Here is an 18,903-nt window from a genome sequence, read left to right on the forward strand (position 1 = left end):
TAGCTCCAGGAGGCTGATAATGGGTTTGCTTTCTTCCATCTGAGACTAGCTGAAGCAAACCTTATTAACTTTATGTGAAGACAGCCCTAATTCATTATAGGGATTATGCTTAGCCTGTAATTTCCATGCTGCAGGTGTAAGAAGGTGCAACACCAATCAATTTACCATGTACATCTCCTCTAGTCTGGAACAGAACACCTCAGTTGCCAGCTTTTCAGCAGGCAGGGAGATTTAGCATTGCACCACTTGCCTGCACCACACGTTCTACAAGATGCCAATTTTGCAACTTCACAGTGCACAGGACACCTATTGAAATGAATGGCAGTGTGGAGTACAGAGTCCTTGATGAATAACAAGGAAAAGGAAGTGCTTAGAGTGGAAACATGACTGCATGGACTTGCAGAGAGGGTTTCAGGCATCTCAGTAACATACAATGATCTGCTGTTGGGTTTTTGGTTTTGTTTACTGCTTTGCAGGTTTTCTTTAACCTCTTTCTGCCAGTGCTAAGAAGCCTCATCACACAGGGCTACACAGGAATTTCCAGACAAAGTTCTGTTCAGTTTATATCACAGTCTGAAGACATCTGGCCTGCCTGCTTTGAGGTCCTTTTTTGAGAACTGTAGCTGGTGCTATCTGATTGTTAATAGGAAACCCAGATGTCTACAGTGTAGGAATCAACATGTAACTTGTCACCTAAGTCCTAAAAAGCTGAGTGTGGTGACCAAACTATGAGGACATGCAAAAAAGGAGGTATTTGCTTAAGTGAAGTAATAAAGGGGAGTTATTTAATTATGTCCAGGTTTTAGACACACCCACAAGGAAAGAAAAAAGGAAATGTGTCGTAAGGTATTTGCTCGCGGTTTACAGCATCCTCTCCATTAGTAGCACTAGTGATGTGTGGTCAAGGGGGAATTTCTAAAACAAAAAGCTAGGACTAATGAATGATTTTAAGTTCAGTGGATGAAATACTGAGTTCAGTGTTGAGCCCCACGATACCCCTCTTTTGACAAAGATAATTTGAGAATATTCATGAGTTGGGTTTTTTTGTTTTGTTGTTGAAGAGGATTGAAGGATTTTTCTTTTTCAGGAAGGAAAGTAGACATTTTACCAAGCTCTTCTTATTTGTAATAACATTTTCGTGTGCTGAAAGAATTATCTGTGTAACCTGCCATGCTTTCATCAGAGACTACATTAATGTCACAAATGAGTGGTCTCAGTTCTCACAATTTCATTGAAATAGCCTCTTCTCCCTTCCCCCCACCCACTTTCAAAACATTATAGTGACCTTGACAGCGGATTGACTAAGACACATTTCTTTTTCAAATGTTCTAAATTAATAGTCCTGGTGTTTATTTTTGAGCATTAGAGGAATATTTCTAGCATTGATCTGGGGTACTGTAACACAAGAGAAAATAAGGATCTGTGTGAACCATTCTCTTACAACATCAGGAGTCTGTCTGCAAAGCGAGAGAGAGAAATCTGCTGCTGCAGCTTTTAATGCCTGCAAGCTCCAGGAGCATGGGGAAAGCAGACAGGCTTGGCAGATTTTTTCTAGCATATCTCTAAGCCAGAGGCAAGCACAAACAGTCCCCCACTCAGACATTTCTCACTCTGCATGTTTTGGCTCTGAAATTACATTCTGGCTGTGTTTAATTTTTGAATTTATCACATTTAATGCTGTAGATTAGGTGTTTTTAAACTGATGCTCATTATCACTTGGATCCTTTTCTGCACCTTTTGTTCTGATGTTGGAAAATGCGTGGCTTATTTTGGTGTTTAATATTTGGCCTGAGCTGAAAGCTGAGTGGCTGTCTATTGCTCTGCGTTGTTGCATCGTGTTTGTTACCCAGAGCTGCTTGAGCAATTCCCTCAGAGAGATGCAGAATTCTCTGATGCCGCAGCATGGCTGGGAATTAAAAATTCTAGGCTAAAACCCAGTGGTGTTAACGAGAGGGACCTTTCAAAATCGTAATTCATAGGACCAGTAATTGATGGCAAGAAAGAACCTCTAATTTATTTGTGCAAATTCACAAGCTGCTCTTATTTTGCAGCCTCTGTTCAGCTGTGGAGGTCACGTCTGGGCCGGGTGATGTACTCCATGGCAAACTGTCTGCTAATGATGAAGGTACGTGGGTGGCAGAACTGCAGAGGTACCGTATATTCCAGAAGAGGATGTCACAGAAAGTGCAAGTGAATTACTGGGGCAGAGATAAGGGAAGACTACCTGACAGTACATGAAGGTTTTGCTGAGTGAAGTATTAATTAGACTTAATAATGTCTTATTTAATAGATAGCTATTTGCAGTAATGTTCTTTGGGAACATATCTGTACTTATTTCTCCCCAAATCATTCTAGAGAACATGTAATAACAATACAGAATTTGCATTTTTAAATTGAATTTTTCAAACACTTAACTAAATGCTCTAATTAAAAGCAATTATGTGCTCTATCTTTTTCAAACTGCATTAGGATTGTGGCTCTGTTTGTGAGGATTAATAACATTGTAGCCTTTGTAGCTGATGAAGATCCAGAACATCTAAATACGTCCTCCCCTGTCAACTGATCTCAGTTGTAATATTTTGTCTTTCAAGTTTAAATCCTCACTAGTGGATAGAGGTGGAATAGAAAGGAATAAAAGCAAAAGTGACTAGCCTCCACTGTTAGTTTTTTTCCCTTGATTCCTCCTTACTTTTTTCCTAATTCTACTCCATTTGGTACCACACACTTAGCTTTCTCCTTGTATTCAGGAAGTAGAAATAAAACAACTTCTGCCAGTCCCGTTGTGGTCAGGGAAGCAGGGCTATGGTCATTCTTGCAGCAAACTGCTATTACCCTGAGCTTAACTGTACTTCACAAATCAGTTAGCACAACAGCCTCAGAGCAGGGCCATCAGCAGTATAGTCTTCACAGGCCAAGACTTGCACTCCTGGCTCCCTGCTCTTCAACTGCCCAAGGTCGTGCCAGATGTGATCCTTTGATGTTTACTAAGGTACTTCCCAAAGAGGGCTCCATTCTTAATATTATAATATCTCAAAAAGTATGCTTTTCTTTTTTTTAAATGTAAGAGCCATTTATCCAGCTTTACATGAAATGGAATATCCTTGTTATGAGAATTAGGGAAAACATACATTTGTTTTCATAATTATATTGCGATAAAAATACTTCCATCTTGAATAGAAATAATTGTCCATTAAACTATGAGATATTTTTAAGAATTAGCAAACATTTGTGTTTTGAGGTAGGTACATGACACAGGTTCATTTTTTAAAGAACTTCCTTTTTCAAAAAACAAGTGAAGAAAGCATGACTTGCCATCCCAAACAAAGTAGAATATATAAATAAGAAAATGCTGGTATATATATTTTCAAGAAGTTCACTTTTCACTGTGAATTTTTTTTAACTCTTTCAGTGTTTTTCTTCTCATGTACACACAAATCCACATGCATGGACACTTTTCACCTTCCTCTGGTTTGGTCTGGTTAGTGCTGTTTTCTTTGAGTAATAGAAATGTATTTCTGAGTACCAATTACCATCTTTTTGAAAATGATACTTCAGAAATACTGCAGCTCAGATACTTCTTAAGACCAGTTGTATTCAGGGCATATCTCACAGCTGTTAAGTTGTAGTTCCATGGTAACTTCTAGATTGTCCACAACTGCATGTTGCATTTCAGTGCATTGGCTATAGAGTAGTTGTGAGTCTTTCAACTTTCAGAAATATCCCTAGATGATTCTAACATGCAGCAGTGCTGTAATCATCTTCTCCACTTTGCATAATATTCAGCAAGAAACTATTTCTTCAAATAATTTTTAAACACACTTTTCTAAGTTCTCCCATGAACAATTATATTAATTGAACAGAGTTCCACCTTTTTTTTTGCTGTTCTGTAATATACTTTAAAAACTGCATTTGTTTTTATTCAAGTATTTCAAGTATATGTAATTTAAGAAAAAAAAACAATTTCATTCTCCAAGTCAGCGCCATCTATTGCCATCTAGTGACCACTCATAATATTGCAACAGGATTATGCTTGATCCCCAGGTACTGTTCGGTGATAGAATACCTTGTGCTAGTAACAGATTAATAGTAATAATTTATTAAAGTAAAACTATGTGACAATGGTATGAAAAAAATAAAAATTTGCTATCTTTCTTTAAGTAATCTCTTTGGCCAAAAAACCCACAGTAGTATTTAATCTTGTCAGGGCTGATGCTTGAAAATTAAAAAAAAAAATGCTTCGATTAGATATTGGCATTATAACTATTTAAATCTACTTTAATTATCCCCAACTCTAATTAGGTCTATTTCATGTCATGTCTCTTCTGCATTACTTCTCTGAATTAAGGAGTTCTGTTTATATAGCACAATGATTTTTGCCTTTTTAAATATGGCATCATTGGTTTCATAGTTAAACATCTCATTAAATTATTGAGATGGTATATTATTTTGAAGTTAGTGAGTGAAGGTAGTGAGTGAAGGTCAAGACAGTGATTCACCCAGACTTGTGCAGGAAACCTGCAGTGGAACAGGAAATCAGTCACGTCTCCTTTATCCTGGGACTATCTGTCCAAGGTACTGAATTCTGTCTGCTGTGTCCCTTTATCTGTGTGACCAGTGATAGTTCAGTAGAAATTTAAGGCAGTCTTAATATACCTTATTTTCCTGATCATCCCCCTTTCTTTGTACAACCTTTCTTAAATGGATTCCAGCTTCCTTCCGTGCACCACTATTGGACCTAACCAAATGATGGAGAAATGGTGGATCTCAATCATATCAACTGATGTCAAACAGTTTTCCCATTTCCTGTGAAAAAAGGGCAGCTTAAGGAAGGACGTGGAAATATAGCAGGAAGAGAAGGGGAGATCATGTAACCTGTCACTGTAGACGTCCATTTATAAGAACTGTGGGCTTAAGTCACTATGAAACCATATCCTGAACATAGCAGCCTGAGGAATATTCATTTAAAATGCAGCTGATGATGTGCATTGCTTCATTTCAACTCTAATTGCAAAATGTCTGTCACTTTACTAAATCACCATGGAAGTGTCTTGAAAACTTTTAAAGTTCTTTTCATCTGAGCTAAAATCGCTTTTGACATTATCTTACCAGACTTTTATCTCTCTAAGGAATAAACACTTAAGTATTTTCCATATATATTATAAATGCACTCTAATTAAAGGCACATTTTGTGCTTTTTAGTTTTTTCCAGTGTTGTCTTAGCTTTTGTAGAACTTGCCCTTTGTAAAACAAAAGCATTAGAATTGATTTTAATTTGGGTCTAATACAATTAAAATTGTACCAAGAAGAAGTAACAGCTTGTGCTAGTAACACAAGGAACTGATGCTGAAGGACTTTGGTTCCTCTATGATTTAAAGGAGAAAGACTGCATGAATCATCATGTCTTTTGCCTAACTGTGCTGCAGTACAGCTCTTTGGATTCACAGCACTATGAATCTCTGCTTTCATAACCTTTCCTCAAATACACTAGATAGAGAGGAAGGGGAAGGTATCCTTGTCCTCTTTCACCTAAATAAAGTATTTATGAACTGTACGCTTTGTAGAACTAAAGCTGATTTTTAATCTAGGGTTTATTGAACCTACTCTCAGAATTCTACACATTGTGGTCATTTATGCTTATTTCTAAATATTTCATAATTAATATTTTAAGTAGTTAAGGTGGTGATGAGGGAAACATGAAAATGTATGATGCAGTGACCAAGAAGGGAAGTACAGTTAATACTGCAGTGCTTGAAAGGAAAAACATAACCTCAGCTGATATTTTTGTGCAAGTAGGTCCAGTGAATTACTAGAACTATTTTAGAGTAGGTAATGTTAGCCCCAAATTTTTATAATAAAAGAGGTATTGTATTATAAAACAATAGGCCAACTTTCATTCATATCCTGAATTGCGCAATTTCAGTCCTTCTCTTGGGATTTTTTTTTATGAAGGTGTGGAAAATCTGAAGGCTCTTAATCTTTAGAAATTAAATACCGTGATAATACATCAGCTCTACCTTAAGTCTTAGTATCACAAAATGTAGTCATTGGGATTTTTACTGGCAATACTTAACGTGTTTTACTCCTCACAACTATGCCTTGTATCAATCAAGACTTAACTCCTCTGAGGCACTGTGTATTTATCATTCTATCAGACAATTTCTGTTGTATTAAGTCACGTTAGCAAAACTGTGAATGACAACAGTCTTTAGTAAGTGAGATTAAATATCACCTATTTTACAATATGCCCCATCAGAAGGAACTGCCAGATAAGATGCCTCTGTTACTGGCCACAGAATAGTATAATTCTGTATCCATTGCCAATAATAAGTGTGAATATGTCATGGCACATTAGATTTGGAATAAACTCTAAATGTTAATAATTAATTGTTCAGAATTAATGATTATACCCACAATATACAAGTTGTTTGCAAGGTCCTGCTGAGTGCTTCCTGGGCTATTTAAGTCAGCTTCTACAATTCTAGGACATATAATTCCTCTCATATACAGATCACACTCCAAAGACTTGTCTTGATTTTTGTTTATAAGAGACTTTTTTGTTTATATGTTCCACATAGAATGGTTTGGGTTGGAACAGACCTCTAAAGGTCATCTAGTCAAACCTCCCACTGCCATGTGCTGGGACATCTTGAACTGGATTGGGTTGCTCAGAGCCCCAGCCAGTCTGACCTGGAATGTTTCCAGGGATGGGGCATCCACCATCTCTCTGGGCAATCTGTTCCAGTGTTTCATCACCCTCACTGTAAAAAATTTCTTCCTTATATCTAGTCTAAATGGACCCTTTTTTAATATAAAACCATTACCCCTTGTCCTATCACAACAGGCCCTGATAAAAAGTTTGTCTCCATCTTTCTTATAATCCTGTTTCAAGTACTGAAAGGCTGCAAGGAGGTCTCCCCAGAGCCTTCTCTTCTCCTGGCTTAACAACCCCCACTCTCTCAGCCTTTCCCTATTGAGAGGTGTTCCAGCTCTCTGATCATTTTTGTGGCCCCTCCTCTGGACCTGCTCTAGCAGGTTCATATTTTTCTTATGCTGAGAACTCCAGAGTTGGATACAGGGTTTAGTACTTTGAAGTGCATCCTTAGGAAAAGAAATTCATTACACCTGGGGAACATTGCTTCCTCAGACTAAGCAGGAGATGAAGAAAAACCACCTTTGCTAGTAGCTGTGTTCACATTAGGGAAAAGTTAAATGAGTACTGTATTTTGACCAAGAAAAATGGTAGGGTAGAGAGTATTCCAAGATATCCATGTAGTTTTGAAAGATTGTTCTTTGTTGTCTTTTACTTCCTAACATCCACCATAAACTCATGTATTAAGTTGAAGGGCAGGACTGTCAGAAAGCACCAAATTATTAAAACACGGAGAGTCTTCTGCCTTTGCATAGCCTGGCCTCTGTAAGCGAAGGCAGGCACTTTCTGCCTCTGCTCGCGGTCTCTCCAAGGAGCTGTAGCTGAGGCTGGCACAGCCCTGTGCCCCATGAGTGTACCCACAGCGTGTCCTCAGTCAGCACAGAGTACATGCAGTGTTTCTCACGTGTGCCTGCCAAACCCTGTGTAGCCAGGCTCTAAAAGTCAGGTACTGCCCAGATCATTGAATTACTGTAGTTTAACCGTGAAACAGCTGGACTGCAGGAACCAGTCACAAGGCCATTTCTTTCCTGTGGGAAATGGGACCATGGTTTTGTTTAATATTCTGTCACTGGTTGTTAGCTGGAGGGTACAGTGGCACTGCATCTTGAGTAGGCGGATCTCAGAGCTGCCCCTTGCCAGCACAGCCTTCATGCCGATGGGGAGTGGTGTCACTCGCAAAGCTTTCTGGAAATCAGACCCAGCCCACTCCCCACTTAGTTTTAGCCCAAGTCAGTTTTCTATTTAGATTACCTACTTTTATGCAGTATGGTAGAAAAAATCAGCAATTTAGGTGAAGAGATGGAAAATGACTTGTTTCCCTTGGCAGTAGTGCTAGTTTGTGATCTGAATACGTGCAAAACTGCAGTTTCTGTTGTGCAATGTTGTTTGCAAGTCTGTGCACAGGCAGTTCCTAAAGCTTCGGAATATAGTTTGTTAAACCATATAAATTATACATATATTTGAAACGAGACATTTCTCAAGTATGTATACCCCCAGTCACACAGAAAGTGCTTGACTTTTATACTAAATCATAATCTAAGCTGAAGAGTAAATGTTTCAGTTTTTGGCGTTTAGCTACTGAAAGAATATGATCCAGTTAAAAAAAAGGGAAAAAAAGATCCCCTGTGTATGCAGTTCCCATATAACTGAGAAAAGACCAATATAATCAGCTACTAGTGCCTACAGTGATTGATAAAAATTTTGTCCCACTGACAAGTTGCAATTACTTTAATTCTGTTTGAGTAAGTCCACATAAAGGGTGAAGAATGCTGATCTTAAATACCTGATCGTGTGCTTTTTACCCTTAGGACTATGTGCTTGCTGTAGATGCTTACCACACCGTCATCAAATATTACCCACAGCAAGAGCCTCAGTTGCTGAGTGGAATTGGAAGGATTTTCCTTCAGGTATGCATTTTGTTCTAAATTTGCTAGGTAATATTGCTGTTGATAGCTATGTAGAGAATAATTGTTGCATTTAAAACTATAGCTATTTTTATAGGGCACATGTCAAATTGTAGAGGCAGTGGTCAAAAGAAAACTCTTCTACTATGTGATATTAGATAAAACCAGGAAATATGAAGCACCTCTAGTATTAAAAGTGTATTAGCAGACAAAGGACATGCTGTGGAAAATCATGCTGGTAATTTAATAAAAAAGTAACATTCTGTGTTCTCTAAATCTAGTGGTAAAGCTCCACTGATGTCAGTGAGCCAGAATGTCACTAAAAAATCTCATGTCTCACTGCCTCAGACTGCATGCAGCTCTCAGTCACACTGTGTAACTGCCATCTTTATCCTGAAAAAAATCTGAGTGTCCTTCTTTTGTCCAGATTATATCCCTGAAAACACAGGAGAGGACAAATTAAAAGAAAAAAATAGGACAGTACAAGTATAATAAATGTCCGTGTAACCATACTTAATGATTATAAGTAAAAATAGATGTCTTTTTGTTTTTCATAGAATTATTCATATAAATAGCTATCTGATTGTTTTAACTCTTAGTATCTTACAAGTTCTTTGCAATTCTTCCATATTTCTGATACTGATATTTCAAACTTTTTTATCTGCTTACTTTTTAGTATTAGTGATAAATCTAATTTTGAGTTGTCAAGTATTTACAAATTATCTTATTTGTGACATTCATGTTCTAAAATTATATTGAAATGGAGTAATTTTCTCTTGATAGATAATTGTTAATATTGTTTGCTTGAAATCATAGAATGTCATTCAAATTCAATTAGGGATTTTCAGTTCTCAGCAGGAACATGCTTTCACAGTGTGGTAGGCATGTCTGTCTTTAAAAGTATCTTGTTTAAAGTGGATCTGCATCACTATAGAACAATTTTATAATATTGGCTGCATGCATTAATTATTATCTAAATAGGCAACCTAGTAATTATGCATATTAATGAACAGTACTGTAAATATGCATAATACTATTGGAAATGGAAGTTATTAATAGTTTTGGACTTACTGAGAAAATGACTAGGTACATTACTGGTACTGCCTTGCTGACGAGACTGTCTGCCCTAGTGTCACACTCCAATCTGTTTGTAGCTCCATTTGCTATAGAAAAATTGTCACTCCCAGGAGGAAAGTGTCTCCTGACTTACAGAGTCATTTGAAGGCATTGACCTCCTTGGTTCTAGCTGTGACAACAGGGCTTTAGGGCTTAGTGGTTCTGCTGTCATAACTGGACATAGCAAAAGGGCATATGGGGAGTCCTGGATATTTTCATGTGATCTAGATAGAAGTTAAAAAGAATCATTTCTGAATGCAAATGTTTTCCTTTCTTCTAGCACCTTAAGGAGATACGGTTTTATTGTTTAGCTTGTCTTTTTCTGTGACACAATCTTCAGCTCTGTCTGGGTGGTACTGTTGCAACAGATGCAAGATTTTGATATATTAAAAGGAATAGGGAGTGTGCAGGTAAACAAACCAAGAAGTTCAAATTAAAGAAAGACAAATGTGTTGCAGGCCTGGGCACCATCATTTTGGTAAGATCACTCTGTGGTGTGTGTGCACGGTTGACATGGCACTCTCTGGAAAACAAATAATATGTCTTGCAGGTAAAATGGGAAAGTAATTTTCTCATATTCAAGTGTTACAACTTCTCAAAAACAGGTAGTGATTTCCAAATAACCACATATTGTGCTGATAACTTTGAAGTTTTTCCAAGAGAGGCGTAAAGGAGCCAGATTCCAGTTGCTTGTCAGCCACAGATACTGTTTGACAATAGACATCACAGATACGAAACAAAACAGTAATGTAGAATGAAGTGTAATTCAGGAGTTGAACAGAAAAAAATTGTAATCTTTTTCAACATGTAAAACTTTATGTGTGGTTTACTTTTTCTTAATTAAATTGAGCTTACTAGTTTAAGGCATCATATCTTCTTTATCTTCACATGTAAGTGGAGCATAAAGAGGTCTAAATCTGATGTACGGCCTTTAGCTGTTGCCTTAAGTAAGTGGGAAATGAGGATGAGAGAAGTGAAGAATGCAGGAAAAGACAGAGACTGTCACAGAGAAATTTTCAGAAGCACTGTAATTCTGTCAGCAATCACCTGCCCAGTAAAACAGAAATTCACATGAAATGAGGAAACACATTTTAGTCTCTAGGATTACATTGTGTCTTGCTAATAGACTCTGCTTATTGAACAACCTATCCAAGTTTGCCGTTTAAATAACTACATTAAAGAATTTATAAAGTAGAAAACTGCCTGACCCTACCCTCTGTAACAGATTGCTGCAAAATGGAGTCAAAAGCAATAAATACATCCTAGGAGTATGTAAGAAAAATAATCTCAGTTTCCAGACAAACAACAAACTTAAACACATAATATATTAGAGGATCCTTGTTAGAGGATATGATTATTTGAAGTTAACAATGGAACTTTCATTTTTATTTGATATGCTAAGTATGATTAGATACTGAAATCACACTTTCTGAACTAAGTTAAATAAAATTAAGTGATGAAGACCCCTTTAAACTTTAACATTTTAATGACTAATTAAAACTAATTATTTCTTTAACTGTCTTCCCCTCCCCCCCCAAAAAAAGTAAACTGTTTCCCCTCTGTGGGAAGAATGAGAATTAAGAGTTTGACATGTTTGTTGAGAAGATACAAGATGCTGCTAAGAAATGAGAACTCTTCATGATCACAAATAATGTGTGATTAGTCTCAAAGCATATTAGATTTGGACTCGTCGAGCTCCCAGTGGAGCAAACTGGTAGCTTGCTTTAGAAATTGATTATTCTCATGGTTAAAGGAATTCCTTCTAATTTTTAAGCTAAAAATACTCAAGGACAGATTCATTTACACTTGGGCCAGCATTATCCTCTAGTTAAATGTAATTATTTTCTTGGTGATTTACATCTTTAGTGTTATTTATAGAGGGAAATTGTATTCTTTGACGTTATAACTGAATGGATAAGATTTTAGAATGAATGTTTGTTTTGTTTGAGTCCAATTACATTACACCTGGGAGAAATGCATCTGTTTCATGAGATAAGACTATTAATGGCTATTTCAGAAATGCTTGGTAGATGGACAGTTGCATCTTTAACTGCAGTGTTGAATTGAATCATCTCTTAAATGTAAAGAAGAATAATTTCTTTATGTTGACAAGGGAGAACTCTTGTGGTTAGAGGAAAACCAGTATCTGTTTAATATTAGTGAAGTTAGTAGGGCTTTGGATACTTGCCACTATGATATTCCCATAGCCAAATTGGGAAGAAATCTAGATGAAACCTTCAGGTGGATGTTTGCTGTCTCTGAACAGTGTAGTTGGAAAGTCATTCACTGATGACTAGGACTTTCTAGATGATCTTTTCCACAAGGATGTCTGTAGGGTTTGTAGTGCTTGTATTTTTTGGTTAGGTACTTGTATGATGAAATGAGAAGCATGTTTGTAAAAAGTACAGATGATGCCAAGCTTGGAGTGGTACAGACACTAAGAAGGGCATGATCAGAATGCAAAATAATCTTGACAAGTTGAGAAACTGAAATGTTAAATTGGCTCTGATTCAAACAGCAAAAGGCAAAATGCTTCCGAAGGCTGGGAGTAATGTACAAAATGGGAAGCAACAACAAGGTACTGTTCTGTAGAAAGGAATTAGGTTAAGGGTAAGAAAATACACATGGGTAAACCAGTTGGACTTCAAAATACCTGGTGTAAAAGCAAACTCCATATTCACATGTGAAATGTAATATGATTCTTCCATTCTCACTGCTGGAGAGAGATCAGTTGGAGTATTGTGACCTCTTAGGTGAATGCTTGGGGAGGATGTGAAGTAACAGGAGAGAATTTAGAGAATAACATCAAGAATGATCAGAGAAACCAGAAAGCATTATCTATGAGAAAGGGGTGAACCCTGATTTGCTTGAAAATGGATTCTTATTCTAGAAGGAAAAAGTAAAAATTTTCAGATATGTAAAAGGCTGTTAAAAAAGAGGACTTATACCATTCTCCCTGGCCACTATGGACAGGACAAAAAGTTGCGGTACAAACTGCGGTAAGATAGAGTGTATTTTGTAATACTAAGGCAATTTAAGAATTCTGGATAAGTTTCCTAGTAAGACTCAGATGTGTAATACTCACTGTCTGAGAACTTTAAGGAAACTTCAACACATTTGTCACAAACATTTTCATAGTGTTGTCCTGTTCTTGAACAAACAGGTGATCTCTTAAAGGGCTCCTGAAATCTCCCCAGCTGAGGGCTGCCTGGTTTCCATGGCTGTATGCTTCTGAACTAATTTAGTTTCACTCCTTTTGATAGATTCTGATGGATTTATTTTACTCAGTACTAAGTTGTCGTCTTCTTCCATCTCTCCAGCCTGAAAAGTACACTGCTAATTTATTTTCCAAGGGGGCCTTCTTCAAATATTTTTTTTTCATTTCAAATAGCAATGTATGTGACATACTCTTAGGTGAAATACCCCATCCTTTCTAGAAATCCCCTTGCTCATCCCCTCCTCCCATAAAATCTGTACTTTTTTATGCTAGCTTTCAAATCTCTCAGCCTGCACGACCCACTCACCAATGTTTCTTAGTTTGCAGATGGACTGTCTCCCCAATAACCTCAGTGGCCCATTGCATTGGGGTTGTTTTATGGTGTGTTGTGGTGTGTGGCCCCTGGCTGTGACCCAGAGGTTGTGGGTTAACCAGCTGTGGGTCCTGTGCTAACTACAAGGCTACTGTATTCCAGTTCTCCTGCCTTTTTGACAGCTTCTGCCTGTGTCCATCTTCCTGCAGAGTAACGCCCAATCTCACTGGCAGTGGCTCTGACCTTGTCTCATTTTCAGCTACTTTATGAACTCTGGAGTTGGTTACAACAAAAGAGCCAAACGAGGATTGTGGGCCCTCCCTGCCCTACAGACCATGAGTGCTCCACAACCCCCAGCTGAGGCCTTAGGCAAAGTGCACATGACTTGGGGATGCTTTCTGTGGCCTTAATATGGCTCTTCAAATATCATTGTTTGATAACAGGTGTTACCCAGTTGTCTTGATGCCAAACAATTGATAATAGACTTTGATAACTTTGCTATGTTTTGTGTCTTAGATCTTTCTTTGTGAAAGATATAATCAGGATGTATCTCTTTTCTTTTTCTTGTGGTAACTTTCTTATGATTTTTCTGTCTAGATTGGAGACATAAAAACTGCAGAGAAATATTTTCAAGATGTTGAGAAAGTGACTCATAAATTGGATGGACTTCAGAGCCAAATTATGGTTTTAATGAACAGGTAGATAATTTAATAGCTAAATAAAACATTTTAAAATACAGTTTTGCAAAGTATGCAAGGTGATCATTAAACAACCCTTGAGACAATCCTGTTCTCTTTCTCTCTTTTTTGTAACTACATCTGTCGTGAGACTGAATGGCATACAGAGCCAGGAGATCTGTATTACTTGGTACAGTCATATTATCCTGCATTGAAATTGTGATCCTTCAGTTGATTTTACAAAGCTTTTTCTCATTCTTCCAGGCATTGCATATTTTCACTCTGCTTTTCCAATATACATTTGCATAAGTAACTCTTAGGAGAGGAGAAGCTATTTTGGGTCATTATCCTACAATCAGATCTGCCAGGAAAGTTACCACCTGGTAGCTTCAAAGCATGCTTGAATACATTGTAGTAAATGGAGCTGCGTGATGGGGGCTCAGTTTGCAGTGGTTAGCACATGGGCTTAATATATTTAGAAGATGCTATTCAAAAGTGCTCTGAAAATGATATGGCTAATTTCATGAAGAGAATAATTCCAGGAAGAGAGTATCTGCATTTAAAGTACTAAAAACACAATGAAGACTGTTGCTTTGGTAGGCAGAATATATAATAGCTGAGTGATCCAAGTTGTCATTCCATTTGTCTGTAAATCAGTGTCTCCTTCACACCGTGAACAAATGTCAGAAACTTTCATATCTAGAACAAGAAAAATAAAAAATGGTGTGCATTCTTTTTTAAATGTATTATTACCTTGGGTTTTTGAGGAGAACTCATTTATATGTCACTTACTTTCTAGAGCATTTCTCCACCTTGGTCAGAATAATTTCTCAGAAGCTCATCGATTTTTCACAGAAATTTTAAGGATCGACTCATCAAATGCTGTGGTAAATCTCCAAATTGCTACGTTTATAATGAACACCTAAATTATTCTCGTAATACTTCATGCATGGATTTAATTAGTACCCAGAGTATGCTCAGAGCTTTATAGAAAAACTGGACGTGGCATGTGTACCAAAGGGTTTTCAGTATACATAAGGATAAGATGGAAAACGGGATGAGAAATTAAGAACCAGTCCATATGAAGGGCATGAATACTTAGGGATGCACGTAGAAATTCTGAGACACTCTGTTTTATCGCAAAAGCGCTTTTTTTATTCGCAAAAGCACTTTTTTTTTTGCAGTCACTGTTTTTAGTGTAGACATGCATGTCAGGAAAAGAAATGGCAGTTCTCAACATGTGTAAGATTACCTTGATTTCACACAACATTGAAGGGATATTTTAATTTTAAACATGACATTTCTAACACATTACATATCAGAGCCTTGGGCTCCCATCACAAGTGGACATCAAAGAAGAGCTATTTATTTACCTCTGGGTTTTCTACACCTGGCAGTTTTCAGTGCATGGTCATGTAAGAGTATTTCTAAGAAATCAGACAGCTTACCCCCAATAGTCTGATCCAAGGCCATTTAAAGACTGAGGGGACTGATTTTAAGAAGCACATGAATTGCATCATTTTGCAGGCTGTAAAATAGTGTCTGTTATAAATCACACAAGATCTGTAAGGTTTCCTGAAGGGAGAGAAAAACATTTCTTTTAAAAGGCCATGTTCTTCCTTTATCTCCAGCTTTCAGAAAGTGTGAAAGTTTCTGCTGCTAAACATGTTATATGACTTTGTACTGTTAAAATCTTTCGGTAACTCATAAAACCTGTTTTGTGTGGTAAGGAAAATGGAACCTGACTTGATCATTTATGATGTATTTAGACTGCCCTATCTGCTGGATTTACTTGAAGTCAGTTGTAGATGCCTTTGTGATAAGATAATATCTTCCTGTTGCTTATGTGGATCTTCTATATGTAAGCCAGAGAGAAAAACGCTTCTGAAGATATAGTGAAGTCATTAAAAAAACCCATATGAAAATGACAGTATGCAGAGGCTCATGTAGTTTCTGAAATCTATTTCACTTGGCTTTCAAAATTAACTGATGTCCTGTACTATTTATATTTCAATTTAGACTTTGTCTTTTAGAGTTTCCGCTCTTAGAACTCAGCAGGTCCTAACTGGCACAGGGTGGATCTTGAAAATAACAAGAAGAAAAGGACTGCATTGTATAATTGATAATGTATTTTAATTTTTGCTCACACAAAAAAAAAATAGTAATTCTTAGCATACAGTAAATCTGTTGTAAATCCAGATGTTAGACTTTTTTTCTTTCTCTCTCATCGCTTGTAAAGACATACATACATATATATATATATCCACACACACTATTTATTTACAATATACTTCTCTCTAGGCGAACAACAATGCTGCTGTTTGTCTTCTTTACTTGGGAAAACTGAAGGACTCCCTCCGGCAATTGGAAGGAATGGTTCAGCAGGACCCTAAACACTACCTACACGAGAGTGTTCTCTTCAACTTGACCACTATGTATGAACTCGAGTCATCTCGCAGTATGCAGAAGAAGCAGGCACTTCTAGAGGCTGTAGCTATCAAAGAGGGTGATAGCTTTAATACCCAGTGTCTCAAGTTAGGGTAGATCATTTCCAACTAATTTTTCCAGCAAAGAAAAAATTTAATTTTTTTTAAATTGTATATACTCTTGCTGATGTGTAAATGTGAAATAAAGTCTATTCAATTATGAATATTCAGTGGCATTAGTACAGAATCTGTTGGCTCTATACAGGCCTGTCATTGTGAAGACTTTGTGGTGACCTAGAGCCTGCTTCATCCCTACAAGTCTATTACTGTTCAGTTATATATATATATATACACACACACACATATACAGTCAGCTACTCAGATTCTTTTGTAAGAAAAACTGAATTTGACCTTATATTGTCTTGATGATTTTTCAGTAGTTAGTGAGCAAATCACATGAGCTGATTTCATCAGCTAAGAGTTACTGACAGAATATCAGTATGTGTATTACAGAAAGGAAATTCTGAATGCACTTCACTTGCTTATACTGAGTGTGTCTCTTTTGTCCCCATCAGACTCCTGGGTATTGCACATTTGTGTGTCCAAGGCTCTCAGAGGAGGTTGCTCAATAACCACCATCCAGTCACAGCATGGCTGAGGTTGGAAGGAGCTGCTGAAGGTTGCCCAAGCCCTCAGTGGCAGGGTTGCCCAGGACCATGTCCGGAGAGCATGTGAGGGAGTTGTACAGTCCTGCACAGGATCAGTTTCCCACAATATGAGGGATTATACTAAGTGGTCTCCCTGGGTTTTGTGTTGCAATTAATTCTTTCAGATTAAAACATTTGGATTCTGGAAAGCTGCTCCACTCTGGCATTCTGCTGGGCAGAGAAAGGAGCACTGTCAGTTAAAGCAGAAACTCAACCCCTTTCAACGCAGTTCCTCTCCTTTCCTATTATCAAACAAAAACACTGTGCACAAAGTATTTCCCAGGGAAAATGATGCAGAGCCTGAGGCAGAGGTATCTACAAGTCCGGCCACACAGAGTGGAAGCAAATGAGGTGCAGGACACAAGGCAGTTATCAGTGAGGCAACAGTATCTGCATACACTGATTTTGATATCCCTTGGAATACAGATTTTTTAGGAATCACAGTACCACTGTGGTAGTGTATTTCACATCTCTGCCCATGTTTCTCCCTTCATCTCTATTGTAATGATTCAATGCAAATACTCCCACTCTTTGTACATGAATACAATATATACATCTGTTCATTTGGGGGTTTTATTGTTTTGAGATTTAATGTTTAGCAGTTGGAGTAGCTTCTTATCATAAATCTCTGCCATGGGACAATTCTGTAAGTGTGTTATATTTTTTAAGACCACATCCATCAATTAATACTCACTCTCTTTAAATACACCCACTTGTATTTTTAAGTAACCAGTAACTCATTTTTATGCTTGTCCATCTGGAGATACTGTACGGGGGCCAAAGAGTTGTCTTCAAAAATCAGGTTGTTTGAAAACTTCTGCAATCTAGACATGCATAGAAATAAGATTTGATCGCCTCAAAAGACATAACTTGCTTGATTTTTACAGGATATTTATGTTTTACAGGTCATATTTGTACACTGAAGTGACAGCTAGTTATGTACCAATCAACTGAAAAAAATATTCAGTCAGTTGGTATTTCTGTTTCTGGCTTAGCTTACAGGTTCCACAGCTGGATCTGAGCTGTGCAGCACCTGGGTAGACTCATCCTAAGGTACTACTACTAAACTAAAAAATGAAATATTCAGCACCACCTGCTTCAGCTGGGTTTAAACACCATTTACATAACTTCAGTGAGTATTAAAATAGAAAATTAAAAGTAGTTTGCATTATTATTTATGAGGGTTTACATTTGTTTTAAATACTGCTATGATTTTAGACAAGGACAAGTAATTGGACAAATTCTTCATTTATGTTGTTACAAGTGAGTAGAAATCACTATAGTTTTCATTTGTTACAGCTGTTAATGTGATCTGGTATGTTTCTCACTGTATTCATTGTTAAGTTATTTTAGTAGTACGTTTCCTCCAGCATAGGTCACTTTTCTTGGTCATGGGGTTTCTTAGGAGATAAAAAGAAGTCCTGGTATGTGACCACCATTGTTCTCAAAGACTTTGAGACCCCTGACAATTTACCAGAGCATGTAGTGATAGGACAGTAGTTTTAAACTAAAAGAGAGTAGGTTTAGATTGGACATAAGGAAATTATTCTTGATGATAAAGTTGGTGCAGCACTGGAATAGGTTGCCCAGAGAGGTTGTCGACTCCCTGTCCCTGGAGGTGTTCAAGACCAGGCTGGATGGAGCTTTGAGCAATCTGGTCTAGTGGAAGGTGTCTTTGCCCATAGGAGGGGGTTGAACTAGATGATCTTCAAAGGTCCTTTCCAACCAAACTATTCCAGTTAAAAATTTTTACAGTGACATGTAAAATAATACAACAGAGATTCACACGCCTTTAGCTGTTGTACTATCTTCTACACTTTCAGGAAGCTTCATTTGTTTGTTCCAATACTAAGTGAAAGCAGCGTGATCTGTTATCATCCAGCATGCTGAAGCC

General features: G+C 37.4%; 1 protein-coding gene across 1 annotated transcript in view; it reads left to right on the plus strand.

The window, feature by feature from the left end:
• TRAPPC12 (trafficking protein particle complex subunit 12) overlaps positions 1–16,526 on the plus strand; it is a 48,605-nt gene extending 32,079 nt beyond the window's left edge. Inside the window, exons 8-12 of the mRNA XM_064650462.1 lie at positions 2,052–2,125; positions 8,458–8,556; positions 13,797–13,897; positions 14,676–14,763; positions 16,178–16,526. Of these exons, the coding sequence (XP_064506532.1) occupies positions 2,052–2,125; positions 8,458–8,556; positions 13,797–13,897; positions 14,676–14,763; positions 16,178–16,420 (605 nt within the window). The 3' untranslated portion in view covers positions 16,421–16,526. The remainder of the gene's footprint in view (positions 1–2,051; positions 2,126–8,457; positions 8,557–13,796; positions 13,898–14,675; positions 14,764–16,177) is intronic.
• Positions 16,527–18,903: the final 2,377 nt, after the last annotated feature.

The sequence above is a fragment of the Pseudopipra pipra genome, chromosome 3, assembly GCF_036250125.1.
Source record: "Pseudopipra pipra isolate bDixPip1 chromosome 3, bDixPip1.hap1, whole genome shotgun sequence".
Lineage (NCBI taxonomy): Eukaryota > Metazoa > Chordata > Aves > Passeriformes > Pipridae > Pseudopipra > Pseudopipra pipra.